The sequence below is a fragment of the Eucyclogobius newberryi genome, unplaced genomic scaffold (genome assembly GCF_026437365.1).
Source record: "Eucyclogobius newberryi isolate DKJ021-1_F unplaced genomic scaffold, fEucNew1.0.hap1 SCAF_8, whole genome shotgun sequence".
NCBI classification, from domain to species: Eukaryota; Metazoa; Chordata; class Actinopteri; order Gobiiformes; family Gobiidae; genus Eucyclogobius; species Eucyclogobius newberryi.
In genome coordinates this window covers 25141108-25155393 of record NW_027316500.1, presented here as the reverse complement: position 1 = coordinate 25155393, position 14286 = coordinate 25141108, and the positions used below count along the sequence as shown (strand labels likewise).

Below are 14286 nucleotides of genomic sequence, written 5' to 3'. Positions count from 1 at the left end.
AGACCTGAACGCCGAGTGGAAGACGTGTTGGACGAGAGCCAGAGCGAGGCGGCCGAGGGCATTCTGCTCATAACTGAGAGAGCGACCTCATTTTCACAATAAAAGCCTGTTTACATAACACCTCTGGCCCAGCTGCTGCCAGGCCCACCGCGCTCACCACACCACCAGCACTGGAACTGCAAAATCCTCCTCTCAGCGAACACACCTCGCTCCCTCTGCACGTCCCACCACTAAAATAGAAGTAATGCAAGAAGACTTTGACAACCGCAACCATTTCATTAAGTGCCTTTTGACTCCGGAGTATGTGAAGAGAGCGGGATGAATGCAGGAAAAGACTCTAAAGGACGGGTTTGCGCACAGATAATAGACTTCATTCAAACGACACGATGAGCTGCTCGGACATGGGCAGCAGAGCAGGAAAGTGAGAGTACTTCAAATAATAAGACTGTATAAGAAACACGTATTCACCCAAATAATAACTGTTAAAAGTGTGTATGAAAGTTAGGGCTGTAGGTATTTAGTTGACCAAACTTTTTATTAATCGACTAATTATTTGATTGAGATTATAAAGGATTTTTAGTGGACAACAGCAGAAAGGTCTGGAGTGAGTTTGTTTGAGTTCTTCTTCCATTTTACATACAAATATGCAATTTAATAGTGCTTTTCTTGTCCACTGTGAGAAAAATGTGCAATTTACTAGTCCACTTTGGGTTAAATGAACGGTCGGAACAGAGTTTGGAGAACTTCTGCCACACCCCCTTTTAGATGATTCATTGATGATTTGCAAAAGGAGAAAGTATGTATTTAAATCTGTGTAACTCTTCCCAAGCTCTCAGGAACTCTTTGGTGACTCGCTGATATTCATATGCATATGTTTTTAGGGTACGTGCACAGCTTTTAAGTGAATCAGGAGAGCAATAGCACTGCTTACTGCACATTCTTCCAGGTTTCCAATCAAATACATATTGTTTTTATTAGAAGTAGACGGCAGTGGCCTGGTTTAGTCAGAATGTGCTAGTTTTGCCATATGTGGAAAAACACAAGATTTACAAACTCATTTACAGGGATAAAGTCGAGTATCGCGGCTTAAAAGACAAAGACTGTTAGCCCTGAACACGCGCAATACTGACTAAACCATGTGCAATACCATCATATTCATGTGCAATTAAGGCCATAATATTCATGTGCAATTAGGGCCATAATATTCATGTGCAATTAAGGCCATATTCATGCGCATACAACTGATAAGTAAATAAGAGTGTTTTGTTTACTTACCATTAGTATAAGTATCATTTAGTCTTATGCTAGCTATTTTTACTTTACTTTACTTTATTTTATTATTATTATTTTATCTTATTATTATTTTATTTTATTTTAATCTTTATCTTTTTATTTTATTTATTTATTTTCCCTATTAAGATATGAGTGGAGCTTTGTAATAAGAGTTTTTTGTTTTGTTCATAAGAGTTCTTCTATTAAGAGTGTTTTTTTTTAAACTTATCTTATCTTAAAGCATCCAAATCACACTATTTTTCAACATAACATAAATATTCCTAAGATTTAAAATAGTCAAATAAAAGTACTGAATATTGACTAGCAGCCTCCGTGCACACAGTTTGACCTTGAGTGTGATGCGTTGGAGAAGCGCTGAAGTCTAGACGCACTGGCCACACTGGTGCCACAGACTCGCTCTCGCTCACACCACATTGTGATTCTTCTGAACGGCAGAAGCCTCGGTATCTGGCACGTGAAGAACCGTTCCATTAAGAAGTGAGCTGCAGACGGCCGAGCGCTCCAGTCCACTCTGCAATCGCTTTAGTTTGATGCCAGTTTCACAAAGACACTTCAGGCAAGAGATATCCACATGACTTTACATCGATGCTTAATCAGTTAGCATGGTAGAGAACAACGCAAAGCTAACGGGAAATTAACCAGCTCGCAGCATAAAATAATCAGTGGTGAAGGTTACGCAGTAAAAAGGAAAAGGTACTTTACTTAAGTAACTGAATCTGTCGCTTTTTACATTTATGACGTTTACTTCACTACATCTGTGAGTGTGTATCTGTACTTTCTACTCTATTCCATTGTTGAACTGAAGTACTTTATGTATGGTTTAAGGGATTATTTTTAGCACGTTCATGGTGACATTCTACTTAAAGTCCGACCTAAATATTGTACATAAGATTTGTTAGCACATTGATCCGACTTGATCGGATCAGCACAATTCTTTATCAAAAGCACCACATTCAACAGTTCTCAAAATCAGTGTGAAATACTTTAACAGGTACTTCAAAACGTTTACTGAAGTAGAATTTTCTTTGTTCTACTTGTAATATTTTTGTCCTATATTTCACTTTTATTTAAGTATCAAAATTGCGTACTTCCTCAACCACTGGAGAAGATGTACTGACTATTTATTGACTGTATTAAACTGTTTTGTGATATTATTGCATTTTTGGCCTGATGTGTGAAGTACTTTGAAATGCCTTGTGTACGACATTGTGCTCTACAGATAAACTTGCCAAAAACTGATTATTATCTGATTTCTGGACCTTTAAGACAAATAAGAGAGACCACGATCAGAAACAAATTGGATGTTTTCATTTCTTACAACTCTAAAAGTCAGATAATGATCAGATTTTGAGTGTGAATGTCTATATTGAGTATTTGATCATTCAAATTATAATTATATTCTAGCTTCTTTGCATTCTTACATCCTTGTAACTGTACACAACACAAGCTGAGTCAAACTACAAACCATCCATAAACTAGTGTATAATGAGTATTTGATCATTTACTTGGTATTGGTGACATGGACCTCTCAGTTTGTCAGGTTATTATTATTATTTGCCTTGAATGTTCCACAGTATGACATGTTTTCTTATTTGTTTCATTTTGGCATTGACATACAGTATGTGTTTATCTTTATTAACTCTAAGGTACCAAACGTCTTAAAAGCTATTTTTGAATTGCCCTTTCATTGTGACGCAGAAATGATAAAACATGCAACATCCATTATGAAAAAGCCAAATAAAGTGTTGAATCTTGATTAAAAAAAATATATTATATAACCAAAAGTACAACAGAATTAGACCAGAGAGAGCTCAGGGAATTAATCAAATACACGAATAAAGCAAAAAGGGCATTAAAATACATACAAATAAAATGAAAGCACATTTAGTACAAAATAAAGTTGCATTTACATAAAGTCGCATTTGATCCAAAGTCTTTCAAATTTGTCCATTTCAAATTGTGATTCTTTCATTTTCCAGTCCAGTCCTTGGTGGTAAGTGTAGTTTGTATCATGTTTTAAAAGTATTTTCAAACAGTAAAACCAGTGTAATTGGATGTGTGACCGAAATGAAATGCAAGCTAAATAAATAAGTGTAAAGCTACAGTGGAAAATCAGTCAAATCTCCTTGGAGACGAGCAGGTGGCGGACTCTTCAGCAGAAAAGTTCCATAGTGCCCCTTTATGTAAGAAACCCTGTTCCTCCCTGTGGCCTTGATAGGGACAGGCCGTGCGTATCGTCTCTGTGTTTGTGTTGGCATGGCAGCCCTCGACTGGACAACGTATTAGCCCGGCCTGGCTGCGCTCACTGCACAAACATCCACTGCAGGCAGATAGCAATAAGCGCTGTGTAAAAGAACTACACGCACTATTCAAATGTTCCTAAAGCGATACCCACGACACCTCTTCAGAAGAAAGCCACAATGCCCCATCGCCCCTGCCACTGACAGGTGAGCGAGCGATGCAGTGAGCGATGCAGCGTGAGTGAGCGGGGAGTTAATGAAGCGAGATGTGTCACACTGTGGAGGTGTGGGGGCCATTTTGGATCCTTCTGAGCTTTTCTGACTCCTAACTCCTAACTGCTGAAGCGTTTAAGAAGAGCTGGGACGTCTTTGTGCGATTCAATCAAAAGCTGCAGTTTTTTTTCCATATAATGTGATGTATATAATTCAAGAAGATGTATTTAGGTTTTACTGGTATTAAAGCTTTGTGTTTTCCCCCAAAGAGTATATTGAAAAAGTAGCCGGTTATAATATGAGAACATGTGCCTAAAGCTGCTCTAAAGTTGTGTTTGTGCCTGAAAATGAATGGATGTGAATATCGACGCCATGCTAGAGGTTTGTGAGCGCATACATATGAGTCACACTTCTTTCACTGTTGGAAGATCAGGTATTACAGCTTTAAGTAATACAATTTCATCTGGAAAAGTATGTGCAACATGTTACAGTTTGTTCATTGTAAACTGCCACATTTATCTAAAAGTATTTAGGACCTGTAAAGAATCATATGACATCCTGACCTGTTCAAAACCGAAGAACTCGTTGCTAGTTGTTTGGTTTACTTAAAGACGCAATGGACGATTTTTCGGCGATTTGAGAAGGCAGGCGGAAGTGCGCATGCGCACTCCCCCGTGGAGAACGATACAACACACACGTGCCTTTGTTTATTAGCGCGACACATCTCTCGTCTCCCGTAGATTTCCGTACACTTCTGCGTCAGCTCGAACTGTCTTTCTCGTCTTCATTTTGTCCCGTACACTGAGGGAACTATATTATGTGGTTTTAGGTGCGTTTTATGATTGATACGTGGCAGGACTAATCGGCAGTCCACGCCACGAGGAAATAAGACTCAGATTTGGGCCAAAAAAATCGTCCTTTCAACCTTTAATGGCAAAGTGACATTTTTGAATATTTGTGTACAATCTTGAGTCTGAATGCATCACACACAGGATCAAACAAACATGAGTCAATTAAATAAAAGCTATGACGAGGGCAAAACCCTAATAAGATTAAAAGCTCAGAAAAGTATATTGCTTGAAACAAGTAGTATTTATCTTGTTGAGTATATTTTGACTGTAAAATAAGGTTGCCCTTGGAACAAGCAAAACATATCGTGTTTTACTAAAAAATAAGAAAAAGAAAGGCATTTTCTCACTTGAAATGAGTAAAGAATGCTCTTGCCTTCTTGCTCTTGCCCTACACTCAAAGTCAAGATAAATACTACGTAATTCAATCACATTGCAATTTATCTAATTTAAGACTGTAATTGTTCCAGTGTTTTCTTTCAAATCAAGATTCAGTTCACAGTGCAAATCTTGAACCATTGATATAGCGATGAGATATTAGTCAATTGTACATATTACAGGTTTTATACATAATCAGATTCCATTATAATTATTGCTCCATCAATTCCAAAAATGGTGTAATCAATTCTGTTTTGACCTTTGGCTTATAAAAGAAACACTGTAACTATGGCAAGTACATTCTTCCAGTAGTTTAACTCCATTCAAAAGCATGACTTGTGTGATATCGGAGCAGCCCTACTCCACAGTAGCAAAGGACAATACCTAAATAAACATTTCCATTCAGGATCTCAACTTTCATTTCCAACTTCCTTCACAAAAGCAGGACGTCATTCCGGACGCCCCACTCGAGCGCAGGAGTGCAAAGGTCAACGACATGTCCTGAGAAAAGTCCATGTGGGAAAGATGATGAACGTATCGCAGCATGTATTTCTGAGATGTATTTCTGAGATACACCTGACACATTGGGTAACATATGACTAGAGGCCGAAATGGATTCAAACGTTACACGACGCATTGTATTCGAACGGGCCTGAAATATTCCCGTCGGGATTGTCCGTGATGATCTAATTCCCATACATTGGTCAGTTGGCGGTCTCGCAGATATTTCATCAGCGTACAGGTTTTTCACACACCTCCAGGGAGAAGTCAGAGCGCTTTAATATCCCATCTGTTCACCATTACAATCCCATTGAAACAGGCCGGGGCGAGGGCGGGGCCAGGCTGACAAATGGAAAAGGCAGTTTGAACAGCGAGAGAGAATGATTATGGTCGATGAGTGAAATGAAAACATTGCGCACGATACCACAATTATGGGCCATTTTGCTTGTCTTATTGAATCAAAACATGTCATTTTTCCTCTGTAAAAGTTGAGCAAACATAACGGCATATTTCCGTGACACAAAGCATTTGTTTGGTTATTGCTTTGAATTGAAGATGAAATTAAGAAGTAATGCAACTAAACAAAAAACAAATTGGAGAGTTAAGGGCTGTGGCATTAAACTTATCTGTGTTGCATTTGGGTTTATCTCTGTATCTACCTGCGTTGCACCAATGAAATTTCCCCATGTGGGACAATAAAGGAATATCTTATCTTATCTTATCTTTTATTGCTCAATAAAACCTTGTATGAGTGGGATCGAATCTTCACAGATCCGACCTGTAACTGATGGTGTTATCTGCTTGTGTCCATGGAGAAAGAGACGTTTCATGTCATGCACTTTCAAGACACTCAAAGTTTCTCACTTCTCATTGTGGTTTGTCAAAGGTATAAAAAATCAGATACTATACGATACATATCCTGATACCGGGTCCACGATATGATACGTGTCCCGCTACTGCCTTAAACTGGTGAGAAACGTTCACTAAATGTATGTTTTGACAAAATGCATTGGAATTTCTTACTTCAATGTCCTTAATATCAGAACACAACTGTCACATGATTAAGTCCCATCAGCTCCTCAGACTCTGACGCAGCAGCTGAAGGTTCAGAAGTAGAACTCTGCAATTTACAATGACTTTATGTTGTTTGAAAGTATCACTAAAAACATATCTGTATCGATACACGTATTGAGAGTACAGCCCTATGTGGGACCATATGGTTTAACAAAGAAAGTCATATTATTCTGTGTTGAAACAGACATTGATTGAAATTTGAAGATTTTAAATGCTAGTATGGTGACAACACTAATTCTGCCCCGGGGCGTAAAAACAGAAACATGGCTTCCATTCTGTGCCAGGAGAGAAGGTTTCACTGCAGGAATCAACCGCTGCAGTAAAGTGTCATGATTACATATTTTGTAGCATCCTGGTACATTTACCCACTAGCCAGGAGGTCAGTGGTTCGAGCCACAGGTTTCTTCAGCAATACTTTTGTGTCGAAAAGGGCTGTAAACTGCATATAGACTACTTATCACGTGCAGGCTAAGAGTATGTTTCCATATGACAGCGCCACTCTTAGCCTCGCATTCATACTCACATCCTGTACAACTAACTGTACACGACACAAGTCAACCTACAAATCACTCGTCTAAAAATATTCCACAGTTTAAAAAGACGCACAGGCAAACTTAGACGGACAGCCTCCCCGATCCCTATTTATAGTGTTTGTAAGGGATAGTTTGGGGCAGTTGCAGCAGTTAAGAAGCACACAGTCACACACAGTCGCACACACATGATTGTAGAAGACAGTGGCCGGCCTGTTTAGCAAGTAGGTCAGAGCCAAGCAGAGAGAAGGAGGGAGAGAGAGGGAGAAATATGAGGGAAAGCAAGAGAGAGAGAGAGAGATATGAGGGAAAGCAAGAGAGAGAGAGAGAGATATGAGGGAAAGCAAGAGAGAGAGAGAGGGAGAGAGAAATATGAGGGAAAGCAAGAGAGAGAGAGAGAGAGATATGAGGGAAAGTAAGAGAGAGAGAGAGAGAAAGATATGAGGGAAAGCCAGAGAGAGAGAGAGAAATATGAGGGAAAGCCAGCCAGAGAGAGAGAGAGCAATATGAGGGGAAAGCAAGAGAGAGAGAGAGAAAGGAAGAGTGAGAGAAAAATGAGAGTGAGAGAGAAAGAGGGAGACAGATGAGAGAGAGAAAACAATATGGGAGAGAGAGCAATATGAGAGAGATTTAAGAGAGAGAGAGAGAGATGAGGGAAAGCAAGAGAGAGAGAGAACAATCTGAGAGAGAGAGAGGAAGAGATGAGAGCGAGAAAGCAATATGAGAGAGAGATTTGAGAGAAAGAGAGCGAGAGAGAGAAAGAAATATGAGGGAAAGCAAGAGGAGAGAGACTGGAGTGCGTGAGAGAGGAAGAGTGAGAGAGATGAGAGAGGGTGAGAGAGCAATATGAGAGAGAGAGAGAGAGAGAGAGAAGAGAGAGAGAGAGAGAGAAGAGAGAGAGAGAGAAGAGAGAGAGAGAGAAGAGAGAGAGAGAGAGAGAAGAGAGAGAGAAGAGAGAGAGAGAGAGAGAGAGAGAGAGAGAAGAGAGAGAGAGAGAGAGAGAGAGAGAGAGAAGAGAGAGAGAGAGAGAGAGAGAAGAGAGAGAGAGAGAAGAGAGAGAGAGAGAGAGAAGAGAGAGAGAAGAGAGAGAGAGAGAGAGAAGAGAGAGAGAGAGAGAGAGAGAAGAGAGAGAGAGAGAGAGAGAGAGAAGAGAGAGAGAGAGAGAGAGAGAGAAGAGAGAGAGAGAAGAGAGAGAGAGAGAGAGAAGAGAGAGAGAAGAGAGAGAGAGAGAGAGAGAGAGAGAAGAGAGAGAGAGAGAGAGAGAGAAGAGAGAGAGAGAGAGAGAGAGAGAGAGAGAAGAGAGAGAGAGAGAGAGAGAGAGAGAGAGAAGAGAGAGAGAGAGAGAGAAGAGAGAGAGAGAGAGAGAGAGAAGAGAGAAGAGAGAGAGAGAGAGAAGAGAGAGAGAGAGAAGAGAGAGAGAGAGAAGAGAGAGAGAGAGAGAGAAGAGAGAGAGAAGAGAGAGAGAGAGAGAGAGAGAGAAGAGAGAGAGAGAGAGAGAGAGAAGAGAGAGAGAGAGAGAAGAGAGAGAGACTTGTGTAGTCAGTTATTTAAAGACGTACAGTGTAACTTTTCAGGTTGAGAGGCTCCAATTTCTTAAAGATGACAAGTGATGTATGTCTGACCATTTGCATCATCGATCATTCTAAAATGAGTCATGAATACTTTGTCACATTCAGAGAGTGAACCCAGATTAAATATAGACTTAATAATGCGTCTCCAAACTGTATACAGTTGTATTATAAAGTCATATTATACTTTTCTACAGAGGATGAATGTTGTCATGACGACCAAAGCATGTATCTGACCCAAACAACACTTAACACAACACAAATAACTATTTCATCTTCATATTCTCACAATTCAGTCCAAAAAGTCGACACATAAAAGCGCATGACTCGGCCACACCCCTCCCCCCTCAGCTCCGCCCCTAGAGACAGGGCGGGGCCTGTGTGTGTTTTACCTGGGGGCAGTCTTTGATGTAGTGGCCCTTGTTGAAGCAGAGGTGGCACAGGTAGTTGGGGGGGGGCCTCTTGTTGGGTTTCCGGGGCTCGGAGGACAGGGACAGGTCGGAGAAGTGGTCCGTCAGGGAGTTGAGCCCGTCCACGATGTTGTTGAGCGATCCATAGGGCGACACGTTCTTGTACACGTTGTTGTTCAAGGCCTGGACAGGATGAAACGAATAGAGTTAGACAAAGGTCAAGAAAAGGTCGAGAGTCAAGAAAAGAGCATCAGGATTCATCCCAATCGCACCCACGTCGCAGTTTGAATGGACGATTTTTCGTTTCATTTAAAATGTGAACTTTGAACAGAATCATATTATGAATTAAACATTTGCGAATCTAATTGAAAATGCTTGTCAGAAAAATTGCTTTTTTCCCCCAAATATAGACTAAATAGAAGAAGATACATTTTACATCATCAGAGGAAAAAAAGATAAATAAATAAATAGATGAATGGATAAATTAATGCATAAATAAATAATAATAAATAGTGATGAAATGAAACAAACAAAAATGTGTGGTCCTATCGATTCTATGTACATTTTAATTTTTTTTAAATAAAAGACGTTCAGTAGATAGCTGTGGGTTTAAGAAAAAAATAGTGCTGTTTCCATGGCAATAAGACAAATAATTCTATGTTTTGCATGGTAAAATGTCCTCAAAGTTTCTGGACAAAAAATGTATGAAAAATCAAAACAAAACCACTATTATGTTAGAAATAATCTATTCACAAACTATTTTAAAAGAAATTAAATGTTTTAGTTGCTTTGGGAAGGAGCAAAAAAACTAAAAACATGTTCATTAAAAGTTGAATGGACGATTTTCTTGGCACAAATCTGAGTCTTATTTTCTCGTGGCGTGGACTGCCGATTAGTCCTCTCACGTATCAATCATAAAACGCACCTATCGCTCACCTGCAGCCACGTGTGGCTCGTCCCCAAGTTTCCGCGTGTCTAAGCGCATTGATCCATCATAATATAGTTCCCTCAGTGTACGGGGCAAAATGAAGACGGAGAAAGACAGTTCGAGCTGACTCAGAAGAAGACGGAAATCTACGGGAGACGAGAGATGCGATGTGATCCGTCGCGCTAATAAACAAACGCACGTGTGTGTTGTATCAGTCCACACGGGGGAGTGGCATGTGCACTTCCGCCTGCGTTCTCAAATCACCAAAAGATCGTCCATTGTGCCTTTAAGATGCCATTTACAATATCATTATAAAGGTTTTCATAAAATTGCACAAATAAATTCCCAATTTTCTCTGCATTTGTCTGTGTTTATTTGTTCTACAGGGGGCCATCAGTTTATCCCATCAGTTTATCCTGAAAATACAAAATATGTTTGTACCTCAATAATAAAAATCAAATTCCTCTTTTTTAAAATTCTTTTCCAGTGGTCCAGATTTTCTTTTTAAATTCAAAAGGTTGTGTCTAGGTCTATGAACAAGAACAAGACATAATTCAGCATTGCAGAAATATTTATATATGTTGAAAACGTGATGTATGGCCTGGAAACTGACACAAAATGGCTGAAAAAGTTCCTGAACCTTGTGATCAAAATATCTTCGAAACCTACAACTCAAACTGCATCTCCCTCGATTTCTATCAAAGACACTTTTAAAGGACCATCGGCGTATATCATCATCCTCCACTCCAGATCAAGCTCTCCTCACATGTGACGCGTTCTCATTAAACTCTGAACATCTGGCACGGGGCCCTGCTGTGCCTGCGAGCTGGAAAAGTACTGAGGACATCCACATGAAGACGGGCCCTTAACAGCGGATGAATCATTGTAAACACGGAGCCCGGCGTGTTCCCTCCACCGGCGTGCAGATCGTCAACAATGTCCCCACGCGCTGTTGGCTCTAAACTAGCCGTGGTCAAAGTGGATCCGTGCACCGGAGCATGGCACGGGCCCCGGCAGCTGGCACAGGACGCCCGCTGAATATTAAGCACGGGCTCTAGTGCCGCTTAATAGAGATGGAAGTAACTGATGGCACAGGCTTCTCGACTCGTGTACAAGTACGATATCTATAGTCTTAAAGTGTATAAATGTGTAAATATGACGGGTTTTTACGACTTTCTAATTTTGATTTGATTTGCTGCATTTATATCTGTTGTACGTGTAAATCATATATTAGGCAAAATCAACTTGAATGAGCGCTTGTTGCATGGGTTACCTCATCATTCATTTACTCAAAGTTGTATTTTGATTGATTCATGTATATTTGAGTAATCCTGTGTTGTCGTCTGCGTGTTGCGTCTGAGGTTCAAATCCCCCCGTCACATGTCTCCGCCCACATCCCTGTACTTCATTGTGTGTGTTGTTGTTTTTTTAATTAAGACACCAAATTATACATGTAGGGTTCTAAAATGTCATAAATAAACATGCAAATGCTGATCTGCTGCTTTGCTAATGTGAAATGTCGCTATGAAAGAAAGAGGCGGGGCTTATCAGGTCAGCAGTCTTGAACAGGAAGGTAGAGACGCGTTTCTATTACTGCGGCGTGTTAGATCAATGTTGCAGTTTACAATGGACAAGATGTAAAATTATGATATCCTTATGTTGTAGTTGTAGTATTATACACCCAAAAAAAAGCACAATGTCTCCTTTTTCCTGTGGATAGAACCTGTGGTAAACATGAATCATTTGGACAGTATTCTACACATCCATTAGTGCTCAGAGTGCCTGCAAATGTTGTGGTTGAGGTTCAAGTATTGCACAAAAATGTATGACTGTAAAACTAGCCAAAACAGTGCAGAAATGTCACTTTACACCCTTGTGCAGAAGAGTATATGATACGACTTTGTTCATTTAAAAGCCACTTTCTATCATCCATTTGAGCCGTTTTAGTATAAATAAATTAGTATAAATTGCAATATTATTATACAGTTTGGACATATCTTCAGCGTTGAAGATATGGGTCAAATGCAAGGGTAAAACTCCACAGAGTGTACATTACCTTACCTTTAACGTATGCTTTAAACCAGGGCAATTCAACTTAAGTTTGAGGCGCCACTTGAAAATGAGATGATTGATTTTAAGGTTTTGTTCCTTCTGAAAATCTTAAATAAATGAATAAAGTTTCCCCAGATTCTTGGGCGGGCCAAGGCCTCTGGGCCGGAGTTGGACAACACGCCACTGCTGTAACTACTGTAATTCGGGTCACACAAAATATCCCCAACAACACACCCGAGTTAAACAAAACCAGACGAAACCCGGTTTAAACTAGTGCTTACTCAAAAAAATTAGTAAACAAGATTTTTTTATTTAATATTTGGGAGATGGGTCGTGGGCCGGATTAAATCACTTGGAGGGCCTGATTCTGCCCCCGGGCCTGATGTTGTATAGCCCTGCTTTAAACTGTGGATATTTGAGATGGGACAAAGGAAACGCATGCAAACTCCACACATGGTTTGGTAGTTGAACTCACAACCTTCTCGCTATGAGGTTAAAGTGAAGTCATTTTATGCACAGACTTTTGTCACGTCACCAACCATCCTCGAATATTAAAGCAAAGATGGGCAAATTAGCTTTAAGGAAAGGTATTTAGCTTTAATGAATGACGTGTGTTGATTGCCAAAACACTTGGTCACACTTTAGCGGTTAAACCATGCAGCGAGCGTATATTATGGGTGTGGGTCACGTTATGCTAATCGCCGCTCTAATGTAGCTGTATTTATTATTAATCCTCTGATTCAAATTACATGCCAAGACATCAGGGAGTACTTAACATGAATAACTTACACATTGCGCGGGGTTAATGCTCCTTTAGGGACACGCTTTTATGGTGGGGAAATTGGTCTAAAGTGCAAGTGTATCCTGAAATGTTGCACAGCCTACAACTTTTGGCATCCGACTGCGGGAAGAAATCCAACTTTTTATCTGCAGAATATGCCTTTCCATCAGTAACCATCAGCAGCTTTATTACGTGGAGTCATCATAAATCACACATAGCACTTGTGTAGTTTCCCAAGTTTTTGGAACGCGGCGAATCTTGTGACTACATAAAGGATTTGATATAAAAAGCTGCTACTATTTTGCAAGAAAATGAAGGAAAAAAAAGGTTTCGGTGAGCACATTTTAAAGGAGACATATTGTACTTTTTTACTTATTGAAGTATAACAAAAGTAGATCATCATTTTAAACTACAGTAAACCATAATATTGACCTAAAACGACTTGGTAACAGAGACGGGCCCATTGACTTCCTGTTCTAAAGCATTTAACTGTTTAAAGAAGTGGATTTGCATGGACGCGTTTTTATTTTTTAACTATTTAGCAGTGCGCTCAATCACTCATCCCAACACTCAGTCAAATCTGTTGGACGCACTCATACTTATGCACTAATAATCATCATACAAGTTTTACTTCAAATGGATCTCAGGTTAAACTACAACAGACTGTATTATTCAACTTTTCTCCTGCGATAATGATGTTTTAAGGAAGTGTAAAAGTTTATTTAAGAGTGTTTTTTTCGTCGGTGCATTCAAACAGCTCTGGTATCTGCTTTCATTCAGTTGCGCGGTGTCCAGTATAAAACCTGTCGCTGTCCGCTGCTGTCTTTCTGACTTTTGCAATGCATTGTGGTCCATATTGATGGGTCTAGTGACTTGTGTGAACTACTTTTTCAGCTGTTGGATATTCGGACAGCACTAAAAATGGCGTGGCCCCTAAATAGCGCTCTATGTAGGGAATAGTGTGGACATCCTGAGTCTTCATTTTTTAAGTAATCGAGACCAGGTACAGGGAAGTGGGCGGGGATAGGGGGTAGGGCGAAACAGGACTTTTCTGAGCACTGGAGCCTCAGTTGCAGGACAATACAGAATCACTCAAACGTGCAGGAATCAATCAAAACACAACTTTGAGTAAACTAATAATGCGGGAATATCGTTGTTCAAAGGTTTTTAAAAGCTCATTAAAGTTTCTTGCATTTCTTGCGTTGGTTTTGTTTGAAGGCAGAAAAATGAAAAGCTAAACCAATTCAAGAATAAGCATAGCCAGGTGTTTAGAGCGTTCAAGTCTCAAAGTCCCGTTGTGATGGTAAATAAACTTCTCCACTCGTTTTACAACTCTCAGGCTACTTCAATTTATTCCGCAACAACTATTATTCAAGTAAAGGTAAAAAGTAGTGATATGTATAATTACTCAAGTAGAAAACAAATGTATGATGTAATGTAATTGAACTGACAAAACCAAAAAGCTGAAAT

At 39.8% G+C, this 14286-nt stretch overlaps 1 protein-coding gene across 1 annotated transcript in view; it reads right to left on the bottom strand.

Moving 5' to 3' along the window:
• Positions 1-14286, bottom strand: part of zcchc24 (zinc finger, CCHC domain containing 24) — an 85517-nt gene that overhangs the window by 62430 nt on the left and 8801 nt on the right. The window contains exon 2 of the mRNA XM_072436618.1: positions 9038-9238. Within this exon, the coding sequence (XP_072292719.1) occupies positions 9038-9238 (201 nt within the window). The remainder of the gene's footprint in view (positions 1-9037; positions 9239-14286) is intronic.